Genomic DNA, 17,130 nt, shown 5'->3' with positions numbered 1-17,130 from the left:
TCAATGAGTTAATTTACCTCATGGTTAATGATGGAATTTAAGTTTAAAGTTGAGCTAATCTAATTTTCTGGCATTTTCTTTATAATTTTAGTATAACCTTTTTTGCAAGATCAGCAAATCTTGTCCATTGTTCATGTATTGCTATTATTCAAACTCTTTCCAGTTGTCCTTATTGTGCATTGTTGGTAAGCAGCCAAGGTCACTCCTTGTAGGTTGAAATGTGATCCCTCTCAGCTTTTGGGGGATAGATTTCTCAAGTGAGCAGGTCTGTATTTTTAATAGACAAAACTGCATCAAATTAAAAGTGATTTGATCTTGTTCCAGCTTTTGGATTTGAAAAAATTAAAGTACTGTGAATGCTGGAGATCTGAAACAAAAATAGAAATGCTGACGAAACTCAGCAGGTCTGGCAGCATCTTTGGGAAGAATGTTTTGAGTCCAGTGACTCTTCATCAGAACTGACAGTGTTTCTATCTTGGATTTCACATTCTTTCTCCATGATCATTGCAAGTCAGTCAGATTTTGGATAGCTGATCATTGCCTGTGAGTAGGTGCTATGTCATGTTCATCTGCAGTCCATCTGTGCTGCTTGAAAGAAAGTTCCAGTTTTTTGACTGAGTGACAATGGAAGAATATAGATATAGTTTCAAGTTAGGATGTTGTGTGGTTTGGTTAGAAATTTGCAGATGACCGTGTTCTTGTGCATCTGCTGTATTTGTCCTTCTAAGTAATAAAGTTCATATATTTGGAAGGTGCTGTTGAAGACGTCTGTGTGAATTGCAGTTTGTAATTGGTGCAGTATGCTGTAATTGCACCTATGGTGGAGAGAATGCATCTTTAAAGTGGAGTTTGGAATGCTGGTCAAATGGTTGAGAACTTGCCTCCCAAATCTCCAAACCATATCTACCCTCTCCAAGGTATAAGTCAGATGACTGTCGGAGTACTCGCTGCACATATAGATTTGTACAACTCCAATAGTGTTCAAAAAGCCTGATACCATCCAGGGCAAAAGGAGTCCACTTGGTTGCAGCAGTCTTTGACTTGCTTTTTGTCACCTTGATATTTATTTGGCTTGTCCAGTTAAGTTTTTGTTCAATGGAAACCTGTTGAGTATTGATCGTGGTGGATTCAGCAACAGGAATGTCATTCAGTGGGCAAAGGAAATGGTTAGATTCTGTCCGTTGGAGATGGCCTCGTACTTACGTTGTCCAGTACAGGATTTTGTGCAGGTCTTGCTGCATGCAGACAAAGTGAGGTAGATTCATTGGAGCTGATAGAGTTTGATATTGCTGTACTGTAGAGAATGGATTTAGTTGTTTGATGAGTTTCTAGTAAGTAGTGATGGTTATTTCTATTCTTTAATGTTGACATAGTAAAAAAGCGATTTGTGGTAAAGTTAATAAAATACATTAAAAAGGCACCATGAGTGAATAATATAATTCATTTATTTAAAATTCTTTAATGATGGCTGTTCAAGTGCTATGTCAAGGTTATGGCATGTGGAAACTCCTGGATATCATTGTGATCCAGGGCAAACAGCTATAGTAACTGTTTTGAGATTCTAGCAGCATTTGGCTCAGAGTTTGAGCTGGTTGCTGAATTACAGCAAGGTGACGTTTTGGAGGGAGAGAGAAATCTGCCTGGATTATTTGTTCCTCAAGACTGTTATCTTAGTGCTTACATACATTGAACCTATCACTGCATGTCTGCACTGCCTTGCCAAGCCCTTTTTTTTTTGCATTTTACACCCACCAGTGTACTTCTGTCTTGTATTGCTGTTTGGTACGGACAACAAACTTGTCATGATTGTCAGCAGTCCTAAGAGAAGACAAGTGAGACAGCCTTCACTTGGGGGTCGAGGCACATTGAGTTAACGTCAGCCTTTGATACCAGTCTAAGCATTCGGACATGATCAGGTAACCACCTGGAGTGGTCAGGGCCGAGCCTCTGTCATTGTAAGAAGTGAAGGACCAAATGTCTGGCAATCCACCATGCATTTTGACGCTTTCTGTCCTATAGTGTTCTGTGATGAGAGAAAAAGAGATATTAAACAAAGATGAAAGCTACAGCCTGCCTTTTTGTGCAGGTAGGGGAAACGTAATGACTTGTCCAAAGCGAATGAGTAGGCAGCAGAGATTACTAGTGCGGGGACTTGTTGTAGGTGACAGAGAGGAAGGAAAATGTTGCATGTAATGCTGAGATTGATAGAGTATGAACCTTGATCGCAAGTGGGTGCAGTAGCAGTGAGAGTGAGGGGTAGCAGAGAAGATGGTGGCACTTCACTGGTAGAGCATGGAATATCATTGATCTTCTTTAATATATTGTTGGGTGTTTCTCCAGATAGTTGAGATCATGCTGACCTGTTGCAGCCTTAGACCAGATAGGGCCTGATGTCACAGCCTCCTTTGTCCTTGAGGAAGAGTATGCTCTTCCTCTGCACCATTCTCTCAACAAAGTGAGGTATCAATTTCCTCTTCTGTGTCATGTTTAGGGCAACTCTGGACTGAGTGTATTTTTCTGGAGGCAAACTGATCTTTTAAAGATGGTGTCTGGGATGCCGGTCCATTCTGCAGTACCCCATCTGTGACAGGTCCTGCTGGGTTTTTTGACTGGGATTAGGCTAACATTGGATGAGAGGGACAACATAGAGATAAGATAGATAGTTAGTGAGATGGATTTGGGACAGTGTTATGAGAGAATTCACTTGAACTTGTGGTGAGAAGCTCTCTAATAGAAAAGATGAAAATGACACTTGACCAAAAATGTAAGATTGAAATTGTAGAATGAGTTTGGGTGGAAATAAGGAATAGTAGGGAACAGAACTGAATGGTGGCAGTGGTCTACAGACCCCTTAACTACTAACAGCAATGTGGGACAAAGTATGTTTGTGATAAGGGATAGCAATGGTTGTGGGAGACTTCACACATACAGGAAAAATCAGTTGGCAGCAGTAGCTTGGATAATGAATTTGGAGAGTGCTTTTGAGAAAGCCATATCACAATACATGTTCTGTAACCAAGTAGAAAGCAAATTATTTTAGATTTCTTAGTTTCAGGAAAGGTTCTATCAAACTGGAAAATAGTAAATATAACTCTAATCAAGAGGGAAGCAGGCAAGAAACAGGAACCTGTGAGCCAGATAACTTGATATGTGTCAATGGGGTGGTGTTAGATTTAATCATTAAAGAAATTATAATTGTGTACTGGGAAAAACTGAAAAAAGTAATTGTGAAGAGTCAGCATGAAATTGTCAAATAGAAATCATGTTTTAACCAATTTATTTGAGTTCTTTGAAGGAGTACATGCTCTGTGGGTAAAGGGGAACCTATTAGACATGCTGTACTTTGATGACATGCCATATCAAAGGTTATTGTAGAAAATAAACCTCATGGTATAGGGGGATAACGCATTAGAATTGATAGGAGACAGGATCTGTCTTTCAATCTTTCAGGAATCATCTTTCCCCAATTTAAAAATCTGAATCAACTCAAGTTGAGTTGAATCTGGTTGAATTTGAAAAAAATATTTCTTCCAGTTTGTCCTGTGACTTTCAGACTAATGCAAAGTTTTAAAGAAATTGTGTGTAAAGTACAGTTTTGTTATGAATGTGTGGAGCCTCTGTTCCTAACTTGTACAGATACAAATTGATTCATTTTGTTTGACTGTTCAATCTGGATTGTGTTTGCAGGACCGTGAAGAAGATCCACATGAAGGAAAAATGTAAGATTTTCAACATTTCTTTCATTCTATTGCGTTACTAATAAAATATGACATCAGGAATCAAAAGCAGATAGACAAAAGTGAAGATATTCTACTCACTTCGGGCATAGCTATATAAATTGCACCATTTGTATTAAAACTTGGAAAGTCAATTACAAGAATGATGAAGGCACATATAGTTAGTAAGTTGTACTTCTGCCTAAGTTCAGATTTAGCTTGGACAGTTGAACAATCTTTCTTACTGCTCCAAAATGAACTTTATCAAATTATTAATGGAAGGCACCTTTTACTTCAGTATGAATAAAGCCAGATCCTTGTATTTTGACATTAAGGGCAGAATTTTCCCAGGCTTTGAACGATGTGGGCACCTGCAAGGAATGTGGGAAAATGGGCAAGAATGAGAAAATCAGATTCTCAGGATTGAGAGGGGCAATTCCAGTTGTTTGTTTTGGTCTTAAACAGTGAGATCACCAATTTTGGTGGTAAATAAGAGAGTTGGGGTTGTAGTTGCTTATCTGCAGCCTACAATTCTCTCTTCCGCTTTGAGAAGCTAGATAGTGACATGGCTTAGAAAGGGTGGATGCTGGGAAATTGTTTCTGTCAGGCGGGGATACTAGGACCATGGGCACAGCCTTCGAATTAGAGGGTGTCAATTTAGAACAGCAACTAGGAGATATTTCTCCAGCCAGAGAGTGGTGGGCCTGTGGAATTCATTGCCACGCAGCGCAGTGGAGTCCGGGACGTTAAATGTTTTCAAGGCAGAGATTGTTAAATTTTTAATCTCACAAGGAATTAAGGCATTGGGGGAGAGTGCAGGTAAGTGGTGTTGAAATGTCCATCAGCCATGATTGAATGGCAGAGTGGACTCGATGGGCCGAATGGCCTCACTTCCACTCCTGTTTCTTATGGTCTTAAAGACAATTCCTGACTTAAAAGTCAAGGGGTTACCCAGCAGCTGGAGCTCATTATTTGTTTCTTTGTGTCATTTTACTGTTTCTCTGTTGGCCTGTCATTGAATGTTCCATGGACACCGTTCTCTTTCACCTTCGTCCACTGATTTGTCAAACCTCACCACATAAATGTGGCTGATCCCAGACAAATTCAGAAACTACTTCAGCCCTTCAGGACTTTACTTTGCAGCTCAGGGCCACTGTTTATTCACATGCTCCCATCGGGTCACTTTGCACACATCTCATGTATCCATACAGCATATTTCTTATGGCTGTTAGTTTAATTTCTTTGATCTCCCTTTTATTCTTAATTGGTGGCTGTTAACCTCTCTGGATTTTATGGGGCTTTTTTAGCCAGAGGGGTTGCTGCTTGTGAATGATGAGGATTTGAGTAAAAGAAAGGAAATCTTGGTGCAGGTGTCCAGGTCCTATGAGTGCCTATTCCTGCAGTACTGCGCACAGTTTTGCTTTGGAGGAATGAGAAGAAATATCATTAGAAAGAAAGTGAAGGACAGATTTGATGTAGGGATGATGCTTCCCTAGGCTGGGAATTCTGGAGCAAGAGGTCAATGTCTTAGGATATGCAGTAGATCATTTTAAACTGAGATTAGGAGAACTCCCTTCATTCAGAAGGTATTTAATTGTAGAATCTGTACAGTGTGGAAGAAGGCCATGCAGTCCATCGAGTCCACACTGACGCTTCAACGAGTATCCCACCTAGATCTACCCTGCTGTGAAGCAGCAGTGCTAACCACTGAGCCACTCTGTCACCATGTGGAATTCTCTAACAGAGAACGCAGAGGTCGAGTCCCAAATCTAGTTCAGAAATAGCTTCCTGAAGACTATAGAGATCGAGGGGTATGGGGAGAGAGCATTAGTATGGTATGAAAGAGGATCAACCATGCTCAACTGGAGTAGCGGAACAGAACAATTGGCTGAACAGCCTCCTGTTACCATTTTCTACATTCCTCTCCTTCAACTGTTTGTTGTTGGGGGAAGAAATAACCAGGCATAATTATAACTACAGCTACTTGTGAAACCTCAGATGCCAACATGCGTTGGATTTTTTGCTAATAACCTCTATTAACAAATGCTCTGTGATTGAGGTTCACTAGCTTTATTTTGAAACTTTGATTTTTGTATGCAATAACTAACTTCTCTACTATTTCGGGCATAATTATGATGACACAGGAAACCATTTACCACCTCAAATCATCCATTTGCAAGTTCTTTTCCCACTAGTACTACAGATGTTTCATTTTACACGGAAATATTTTACATCTCTTTTGAACATTAGCTGAAAGCAGATTTCAATGCATTAAACTCTAGATGTGAGAGATTAATCTGTGTTTCAACGACAGATGTGTGGAAACTAGATTTTGATTCGTGGGCACTGTACTGTTGGGAAAAGCATAATTTGATTCATGTTCTGGCATCCTACAAGGGTAGTGGAGAGGGCATTAAACTAAATGACAAGGGAATATCATGTGAAAGGAGATGTGGAAAACCAATGGGACACAACAATGCATAGTAACAGAACAGGGAGAGATTCTAGACATTGTAATAAGCAATGAGACAGGATTGGTTAGAAATGTGATGGTAAAGGAGCTTTGACATGACAGTGATAAAAGTATAATTGAATTTCATATTTAGTTGGAAGGAAGAGACATATGGGCCTTATTTTAGAAAAAGGATATACAAGCAACAGAAATAGTTAAGACAAGATATCTGCTTCTTGTTCCTTCCTTTGTTGCATAAAGGAAGATTGAACCAATTGGGTCTTTATTCAAGTTTAAAAGAATGAGAGGTAGTCTTATTTAAATAAGTAAGCTTCTGAGAACACTTGAGATGATGAATACTAGGAGGAATGATGTGGATATGAGGAGGAAGTTTCCTCTTATTATGGCTAAACCTAAAACGGAAGGCACCAATTAAAGAAAATTCAGCTCCCTTTTAAGATCAGGATAAGGAGAATTTAGTTTTGCTTTTGGAAGGTTGTTTGTATGTGAAATTGCATTCCCTGAAAGCAGTGAAGCCTTGACCTTTGAATTTATTCAAGGTTGAGTTAGATGTTTGATATGAGGGAGTTGAGGGTTATTGAGTCAGGCAGGAAAGTGAAGTTGAGACCACAACTAATATTGTTGAATGACAGTACAGATCTGAAAGGCTGAATGAGCTACTCCTGCTTCTAACTCCAGTGAATACCAGACTGTAACAATGCATTTATTAAAATTCTCTTCCTCTGGCTTCTAGTTCTTTTATCAATGAGTTTAACTTCATGAAACAATTATGATTTTTAGCACTTGATTCAAGTATAGCAATTAATATCTGAGAGGCAGATTCACCTCAGACCAAACATTGGATTTGGTCTTTAGTGCTGAGATAGGCCAAATATGTGACGTTGAATTTGAATACGAGCAATGCACGTTGAAGCATACCTTCCGGTAGGCAATTATTAATGTTTTTAAAGACAGGTTATTTATTTAGCTAATGAGGCAACTGAGACTTTAGCTTACAGCTCCTGGAAGGCTTCTGGTGTTAGATTCATCATTACTTAGACTTGTCAGAGAATAATTTTTGATATTGTGCGCTGGCATCATAGAGAAAGGATAGAGGCTTATATTCAAATAATGTATTTTCATGACCTCAGGCTGTTCCCAAACACTTTACCCTTCTAAAATATTTAGTTAACTGTAGTAATTGTCAAAATATGAAAAATGCAGCATTGCACAGAGAGAAAAGATTCATAAACAGCAGAGGTGATGAGAATTAATGTGTGGACCATTGTGCAAGGAGATAGATTTCATACCCTGAAAGAGCACTGAATAAGATAGGTGCTTACAATAATCCCATTGTTTAACGATCATCTTTACTAATTTTCAATTCCAGATTTGGTATTAGTTTAAATTGGTCCTGCTACTGTGGTGGGATTTGAAGTGACATCACTATGCCTCTGGATTGCTAGTCAAGTAGAAGTTTCTCAAGTCTAGAAATAAACGCGTAAAGTATCTCATCTTGAATATGTAACATAATAGAGATATAAAGTCTGGAGTTATACAGAAACAGACCCTTCGGTTCCACTTGTCGACTGGCTGATCTCGTCCCATTTGCCAGCATTTGGCCTATTTTTCTCTAATATAGCTATCAGTATGTCTTTAAATGTTATAATTGTACCTACCTCTGGAAACTCATTGCATAAATGCACCACCCTCTGCATGAAAGTGTTGCTCTTGAGATCATTTGTAAATTTTTCGCCCCTCATCTTAAACCTATGCTTTCTAGTTTTGGACTTCCCTACACTGGAAAAGGTCCTGAGCTGTTTACACTATTCATGCCCCTCATGATTTTATAAACCTCTGTAAGGTTACCCCTCAGCCTTCGACCCTCCAGGGGAAAAAAAACCCAGCCTCTTCCTGCAGCTCAAACCCTCCAATGTTGGCAACATTGGTTTTATGCACCTGCATCCCTGGATATCTTTGCTTGGCAACACTCCCCAGGGCCTCGCCATTAACTGTATAAGCCCTGCCTGGCTTGCCTTACCAAAATGTAGCACCTCACATTTATCGAGATTAAACTCAACCTGCCACTCCTCAGCCCAGTGGTCCAGTTGTTCGCTGAGATAATATTCTTCATTGTCCACTATATCACCAATTTTGGCATCATCTGCAAGCTTACTAACCATACCTTCTATATTCACATCCAAATCATTTGATATAAGCGATGAAAAGCAGTGGACCCAGCACCAATCCTTTCAGCACATGACTGGTCACAGGCCTCCAAAAAAAAATCCTCCACCACCACCTTCTATCTCCTACCAATTTTGTATCTAGTTCGCTAGCTAGCCCTGGATTCCATGTGATCTAACCTTGCAAGCTTGACTACCATGTGAAACTTTATTGAACGTCTTGCTGAAGTCCATACAGACAACATTTACTCCTCTGCCTTCTTCAATCTTCTTTGTCACTTCTTCAAAAAAACTCAATCAAGTTAGTTAGATATGATTTTCCATGCACAAAGCCACATTGACTATCCCTAATCAGTCCTTGTCTTTCCAAATGCATGTAAACCCTGTCCCTCAGAATCCCCTCCAACAACTTACCCACTACTGATATAAGGCTCACCAGTCTCTAATTCCCTGGCTTTTCCTTATCACATTCCTTAAGTAATAGCAACACATATACCAAAGTATCTGCTGCTTCATGCCTACCATGATGTGATTGCAGAAAAGCAAGTAACTGCAACTGGAGTTCTGCACCACCGTTTGATGAAGCCACTATTCGTAGGGCTATGGATGGTAGGAATGTACTAATTGCTGTTCGGTATTATCTCCTGTCGATAGTAAAAAGGTTCCTGGTACTGAGAACTGAATGCTTGTCATAGCTGTCACATGTCTATTGGCCAACTGGTGACTATCTTATGTTAGGACTGATACTATAACAATACAGCTGACATGAGAAACAGAACCAAAGCACTGCCTATAGTAAATTTGTATACCTGAGCCATAGTGGTAGGGCACTATTGAGGATTGACTTGGCTCATTGATAAAACTGGGATGCAAATCTAAACTTTGTAAATATTAGCAAGTCAGGAAAAAGTGCATTTCATAATGGCAAATGAAAATCCAAGAGGTGGATGTAGTTTTCACATTAGCTTGAATTGTAAATTGTTCAATTCAGACTTGATGAATGTCAACATGCTGAAGATCCAGCTGACTACAAAAGATGGAAAGAGGGTTTATGTGGTGCAACAACAGTGTCTCTACCCCACCAGCTCCTGAGGTATATTGTAACATCTCTCACAGCTCCGAAAATGTTATTTTAAAATATCGATTCATTTGAACAGTTATAAATAAATAGAAAAGGTGGAAAGAAAATTAAATTGCTTGCCATAGGTTACTTATTATTTGGAAATGGTTCAGCTATCCCATATAAAGCATTTGAGATCCTTTTCTCTGTTCAGTTTCTTCATTGAGATGTGCAAATTTCAATAATCTTCTTTCCTTGGTTAAACAATAATATTTTGTCCTGATGAAGATTGTTGTTGGAGATTTTGGAGAAGATTTGTAGCTCAGGTTATGGATCAGGTTGTAGGTTTGCTTGCTGAGCTGACGGATTTGTTCTCTGACGTTTTATCACCATCCGATGAGGCATTGGTGTTCTGTCCCGCTTGTTATTTATCTGTCCTGGTTTGTTGTTGTGGATGATATCATTTCCGATTCCATTTCTGAGAGGTTGGTAAATGGTGTCCAAATCAATATGTTTGTAAATGGAGTTCCAGTTTGAATGCCAGGCCTTTAGGAATTCCCGTGCGTGTCTTTGTTTAGCCTGTCTCAGGATGGATGTATCGTCCTTCTTCGTCTGTGTGTATGGATACCAGTGATAGCTAGTCATGTCTTTTGGTGGGCAGTTGATGCTCATGTTATGTGATGGCTAGCTTCCTGCCCATTTGACCAACTATCACTGATACCCATACATATAGATGAAAAGGGTCACTGGTTTGACTGGGACAGTACATCCATCCTGGGACAGGCTAAACGAAGACATGCATAGGAATTCCGAGAGGCCTGGCATTCAAATCTGAACTCCACTAACCAAACATATAGGTTTGGATTCCAATTACCAACCTCTCAGAAACAGAACCAGAAATGATATCACTTACCACAACAAACCGAGACAGTCGAATTACAAGAGGGACAGAGCACCAATGTTTCACTGGAGGCTCACTGTTACCTAGCATGGTGACGAAATGTTTGAGAACAAATTATCAGCTCAGCAAGCAATCTTGCAACAAGATCTTTGTACTTGAAGATAGCATGACAACGGGGCGGCATGGTGGCACAGTGGTCAGCACTGCTGCCTCACAATGCCAGAGAACTGGGTTCAATTCCCGCCAGAGGCAACTGCCTGTGTGGAGTTTGCACGTTCTCCCTGTGTCTGCGTGGGTTTCCTCCGACTGCTCTGATTTCCTTCCACAATCCAAAGATGTGCAGGTCAGGTGAATTGGCTATGCTAAGTTGCCAGTAGTGTTAGGTGAAGGGGTAAATGTAGGAGAATGGGTCTGGGTGGGTTGATCTTCGGAAGGTCGGTGTGGACTTTTGGGCCAAAGGGCCTGTTTTCACACTGTAGGGAATCTAATCTAATCTAAACTTTAGAATGCAGCAGAGTCTGCAGTTTTGTAAACCTGAATTCTTAAACCCAGTCCTTGGACCTTGAGGAGTACACTGGTGGAGGGCAAGATCTGAATATACTCTGTCTTGTAAGAAATTTTAATCCAAAGTGTCTGACTTCTGAGATGTTGACTGGAAAAAACTTGCATCAGTTTTTCGTATCTGTGAGCAACATGTGGGTTTACGTTTCCAAAATACCTCCAAGTTATAGCAGATGAATATTTCTCTCAGTTCACTGTTTTTGCAGTACAATTTGATTTTGCTTGCATGGTTAACTCAGCTCTGCTTTTATAAATAATATTATTAAAGCAAATAATGTTTTTAAAAACTTTCATAATTTCACCTTTTTTTCAGCTGGTTTCATGGCAAGATATCAAAGCAAGATGCATATAATCTGCTGATGACAGGTATTGATTTATTACAGTGGTTAATTGGATGAAATTGTTATTTTGTGTTTCTAAGACATATCCCTGTACCTCATCTGTACCATTGTCCATTAAGTCAAAAATCCTTTGAAATTATTAAACAATGATTTGATTACAAGGCCTGTTGTGTCCTTGCTTGAACTCTGCAAGGGCAACTCGGCTAGCTCCATTCCTCACCTTTTCTGATAGCCGTATGATTTTTTTCTCTGCTTAGATAATTACTCAACTCCATTTTGAAAGCTACAGTTGGATCACAACATATTTGGAGTGCATTGCAGATCTAACCACGAACTGCTTTTTTGCATAAGTTATCTGTTTGGTACTTGTTCTTCAACTTATATAGGTGTCTTCTGGCTACTGAATCACCTTCCAATGCAAACAGATTCTGCTCATCTTTTCTATCTGGACCTCTCTTGATTTTTAACAGTTCAATAAAATCTCCTTTCCACTTTCTGTCAGGAGAAAATTCCCAGCTTCTGCAATCTATCCAAGCAACTGAAGTCCCTTTATATATGGTCTTTTCTCTAACTTCTCTAATAACTTCCCACCCAAGGTTTTTTTTTCTGGCATTTTCTTTAGAATTGTATGCTTTATTTTGTATTACCTTCCCTCATTCTTCCTGAAAAATATCACCACATTTCTCTGTACCAAGTTTTATCTGCCTCATATCCTCCTATTTTGTCAGCCCCTCTATTTCCTCTTAATGTGTCACCATGGACCTCGGTTCATACTACTTCCAAGGTTTGGGTAATATGCAAATATTGAAATTGTGTGTTCTACATACTCAGGTCTGGTTCATTTAATATAGATTCAAGAAAATTTTAATTGGTTTGCCCCTTTGATACAGATTATATATTGCAACTTTGAAATATCTGTACTTCCAACTGTAAACTTGAGTATTCTTTTCCTACAATGACAGTAGGTGGCAATCTATTAGCAGTTCCAAATGTTGTCATGACTTCCTGTAATCTTACCAATTGCTGCATTTTCCTCCCCTACTACTTTTTGTCTAATTTTTCCTGCTGCAACATGCACAGCAGCAGTTTCCTGAATCAGAAAATGCATTGCCATACCAATTAGCATGCATAGACCTCAGTATCTGCACAGCCAAACGGTTTAGAGGCAAAATTGGTCCTGTACTGTGTGCTTTCAGAAACTAATATTAATCAATGTTCAATTGTAAAGTAATGCATGTTTTGTAGTACCAAGAATTAAATTTATTTGTTATGTGACCTTTTGGTACTTTTGTTGATTTCATTAACTTTATTTGAAGTTTTCAATTTTTCCAAAAACACATGCTTGCCTTTTTAAGTCAGTCAACTTGTTTATGGAGTGCACACATTGACGCAATTTTGCTATTTTATATGCTCGTGCGTTAAATTTCTTTTTAAGCTTTTAGTGTTTTATGTTTCAAAATAAACTTAAAGATTCATTTTAAAAACATTGTTCAAATCAAGTTTGTATTTAATAGCATTTGTAAACAGCTAGGGTATATGTCCACGGATACATGCAGGGGAAAGTATAAAACCTCCAGGAAGATGATTATGTTGAAAAAAGCAAACTTTAACGCCACTTCAATTTTGAAGAAAACTGAAAATATCTTTTATCTGTAACTTAATGGTAGTTGAAAAATGTAACCATTCTGACTATCAAGACAATTTTAAAAATTAAGTTAGAACAGCATATTTCGGCATCCTAATTTCAGATTAGTTTTAAAACATTAAAACATAAAGTTGTTGACTGAAAGCACACTAATTTCTTTAATGTAAACAAAAGTGAATGAAGGAATGAATGAAGGAACCACTGGCTTACTTGAGCAACCTTACGAGTAAGGGGTGAGTGAGTTGAGGTGAACTAAGAAGAATAGGTAAAAAAATATATTGGGGATGAGCAGGCAGCTTGCACAACAAGTTAGGTTAGTGATGGAATTAAAGAGGTGGTAGAAATAGGGCATGGTAGTCAGAAAACACGTCAGTAAGAAGTGGAATGCAGGAAACTTGAATGATGGAAGAGGTTGCTGTGGGCTGAATGTCACATGTTCCCTAAAACGTAACATGGCATTTTATATCAGTTGCAATATATCCAGCTACTGTCAGCAAATACTTAATTGCGAGCTTCTTTGTGTCGGAGAGAATCATAAATTTGCATTTCTTTTATTTAGTTGGTCAAATATGTGGCTTTCTTGTAAGGCCATCAGATAACACACCGGGTGACTACTCGCTTTATTTTCGGACTAATGAAAATATTCAACGATTTAAAATATCTCCAACATCAAGCAATCAATTTATGATGGGTGGCCGATACTACAACAGGTAACCGTTCTCTTTTGTGCAGTTTTTGCAAATTAAGGATAGAGGAAGCTAAAAATTATAGTTGATGTATTAACTTAATCCCTAGACTCTTCCATTCTGTACTGCGTGACCAGCACGGTCTTGCTTCTATATCTCTCTTGAATTGGCTTCTTTATTTGTGCCAGCCTAGGAAATTAAAAACCTGAAACTCTCTTAACATTCTCTTATCATGAATGCTGCCAACTAGTCCTACTAAATAGAGCAAAAACAGAAGCAAAAGTCAGTAAAGCAAGCCAAGACAAATGGACAAACTGAGAATATAATAAGGAAACGGAGACAAACACATCATGCTATTTTCCCTGACTTAATTAAGTCATGCCAAAGGAGTTCCACTCCATTATGGATTTTAAAAAAACCCACTAAATATAGCAATATTTAATTGCTTTCGAACAATGTATGCACTTGAATTCTCTGTTAATTTTTTTAAGCTTCCTTTTAAATTGGCTGTGTTTGTGTTGACCTTGAGAATAAATACTAAGAGTTGATTGAACATTGTTTTCCAGGCAAGTTAACCTTTATATTTTTGGTTGACTTCTCACTTCATGATGCAAGGGGTTCAATGTGGTGTTTGTATGAATAGTGAAACGTTAAGGTTAACTACTTCTTCAATGTCAGTAGAATTTCAGTATAGGGAAGCAAAAATTTCATGACTACATTTGTTCCCCAAAGCTTTCCAAATATCTAAAGATCATTTTAACTGTGGTCTTCAATGCTGCATTCCTTTTCCATTTGTACATCTTTCTCATGCAATTTAAAACAAGACTATAAATTGAAAATTCGCTGCAATGACATGCCTTCTAAAGTTTCATAGTTCAATCATTGTGATTTCTGACTTTGCTGTGTCACAGCTGCAACTTCCCAGTTTTATTTCCTATTTAGATGGTAGATATATTCTATTATTTCTTAGGTCAGTGCAATTCTCAATTTAGTGCTCCTTACTTGATTCCTCAAGGCTCAAGTAATAAAAGCTGTCCATCTACCAGTGACCACATCTTGAGTAAATTAAAAAAAAACTTAGAGCATTTTATTCTTAAAAACGCCAAGCAATTGATTCATTATTAGAAATAAATTATTCTAGAATGTTCATTGATCAGTTTGTATAAAAGCAGCAAGACTAGAGTATTTGACTACTTAAAGGATTTCTGTTCTCACTAACTAAGTAGGAATGAAATATAGATATTCTCCATAATGAATGTTCTGCACTGCTTTGTGTAACCAGTGAAAACTTGAGGTCCAGTGCAATTGCCAAGTGTATCAAACCACAAATTATTTAATCTTCCATGTTCACCTTTTGAGTTGTTATCAAATAATATGTGCAATGTCTAGGACATAAGGCCATGAGATGTAGGAGCAGAAATAGGCCAGTCACCCTGAGTCTGCTCCACCAATGAGATCTGATAATCCTCAACTGTGCTTTCCTGGCTGTTCCCCATAACTCTTGATCCTTTGCTAGCTTGTGCCTTGAATATAATTAACAACCGATACGGTAAAGAATTTCACAGATTTACCAGCCTGTGAGAAGATTGTCCACATCTCTATCCTATATGGGTGACACTTTTTTTGAGATTGTAACTAGCCATATTTCAACTGCTGCCAACACTGATAACAAGGTCTGGCAGTATCTGTAGAGAGAACCAGGATGTTGTCGTGACTAGAGGGGTTGAGTTAAAGGAGAAGCTGTATAGGTTGTGACTTCTTTTCCACTGGAGCAAAGGAGGTTGAGGGGTGATGTTAGGAGAAAGTGAGGACTGCAAATTCTGGAGATCAGAGCTGAAAAATGTGTTGCTAGAAAAGCGCAGCAGGCCAGGCAGCATCCATGGAGCAGGCGAATCAACGTTTCGGGCATAAGCCCTTCAGGGGTGATGTTATTAAGGTTCATAAGATCATGAGGGGCATAGTTAGGTAAACAGCAAAGGTGTTTTCTCTAGGGTGGGGACATTCAAAACTAGGGGGCATATTTTTCAGGTGAGAGGAGAAAGATTTAAAAGGGACCTGCGGGATCTTTTTCATACAGGTTGGTCCAAGTATGGAATGAATTACCTGAGGAAATGGTAGATGAAAGTCCAGTCACAACATTTAAAAAAAAAAACATTTTGGATAGGTATACAAATGGAAAAAGTTTAGTGGGATAAGGGCCATATGCAGGCAAGTGGACTGGTTTAGTTTGGAAAACTTGGTCGGCATGGGTGAATTGGACTAAAGGATTTGTTTCTGTGCTCTATGACTCGCTGCTCTTTGACTGTATTAGAAATAAACCCATTTGCTTTCTAGCATGTTGATCCAGATCAACAGTAAGCATGGAGTTCTAACCAAAAGCAGATTTCTTTCTAACAGATCACTTATGCCTGACAACTGGAATTAGGATGTGCATATACCTTTTAATCTAACATTAGCACCAAGGAGATCACTCTGTTTTTCCCCACCATGGAAAAGTTCAACCCTCTTAAATGAATTAGTGAGTGTTATGTTTGTGGAACAAATGCCATTCATGACAGGAAATGTACAGAACTGGATTTACCTGACCCTTTGCAGTTGGCAGAGTGGCTTCATGTCCCACTTCTTTCTGTTTTCTTTGACAGAATTTCCTAGAGCAGGATGGGAACTTTGTCTGCTCCACAGAAGTTATCAGCCAATCAGTCCAATTGATAACATTGTTGCTGTTCTGAGATGGTGACACTGTTTTACTGAATTTGACACAGCTCCCTGCAATGTATTGAGACTGTTGGCTCAATCAAAGTGATCTTGCTATGGCAGTCCAGGAAGGCATTGAAAGTGGAGACACCAGACCACAGGAAAAGGCAGTGGAGATGAAAAGTGTTAGCTAATTTGGGAATAAGACTCTTGTACCAATGGTTTTGGAATCTTTTAGTGCTGCCTGACACTTTATTAGCCAGCAGTCTTGACCTGCCTTTGTAGTACCCACTTTTTTCATGTTCTGATACAAGATCATTTTCTCTGTGGAGAGAGAGAAAACTGACGTTGCTTGATGAGGATTTTATTAGTTTGGACGCTTTCTTTCAGTTCCTTCATTGGTTTCTAGTGGCTGGATACATGAAAAGCCACCCTAAGGATTTGAGTGAAGAATAATTAAAATGTCTCCCTTCCTCAAATTCTCCGTCCTCTACCCTTGAATTTGACCATTCAGACATTCCTTTAAAATATAGTTAAAAGACAATTCAACAATCTGAAATGTTAACTCTGTTGACACTATTTTTGTTTTCAAGGATGCTGCCAGACTTGCTGAGTGTTTCTAGCGATTTCTGCTTTTTATTTTCAATTTCTAGCATCTGAGTGTTTGTTTTTGTTCTTTCAAAACCAAAAAAAAGCCATGCCACAACCTAGCCAATTACCACACTAGGTCAAAGTGAGGACTGCAGATGCTGGAAACAAGAGTTGAGATTAGAGTTGTGCTGGAAAAGCACTGCAGGTCAGGCAGCACCCGAGGAACAGGAAAATCGACGTTTCAGGCAAAAGCCCTTCATCAGGAATGGAGGCAGGGAGCCTCCAGGGTGTAGAGAT

The 17,130-nt window shown here is 38.8% G+C and overlaps 1 protein-coding gene across 1 annotated transcript in view; it reads left to right on the top strand.

The window, feature by feature from the left end:
- The window catches only part of LOC122559261 (ras GTPase-activating protein 1), a 197,249-nt gene that overhangs the window by 67,270 nt on the left and 112,849 nt on the right, over positions 1-17,130 (top strand). The window contains exons 6-8 of the mRNA XM_043708645.2: positions 3,688-3,719; positions 11,190-11,242; positions 13,422-13,572. Of these exons, the coding sequence (XP_043564580.2) occupies positions 3,688-3,719; positions 11,190-11,242; positions 13,422-13,572 (236 nt within the window). The remainder of the gene's footprint in view (positions 1-3,687; positions 3,720-11,189; positions 11,243-13,421; positions 13,573-17,130) is intronic.

The sequence above is a fragment of the Chiloscyllium plagiosum genome, unplaced genomic scaffold, assembly GCF_037043375.1.
Source record: "Chiloscyllium plagiosum isolate Xiang-an unplaced genomic scaffold, Cpla_swu_hap1 HiC_scaffold_2, whole genome shotgun sequence".
NCBI lineage: Eukaryota > Metazoa > Chordata > Chondrichthyes > Orectolobiformes > Hemiscylliidae > Chiloscyllium > Chiloscyllium plagiosum.
The sequence above is the reverse complement of the archived record's forward strand: the minus strand, read 5'-3'. Positions and strand labels throughout refer to the sequence as shown.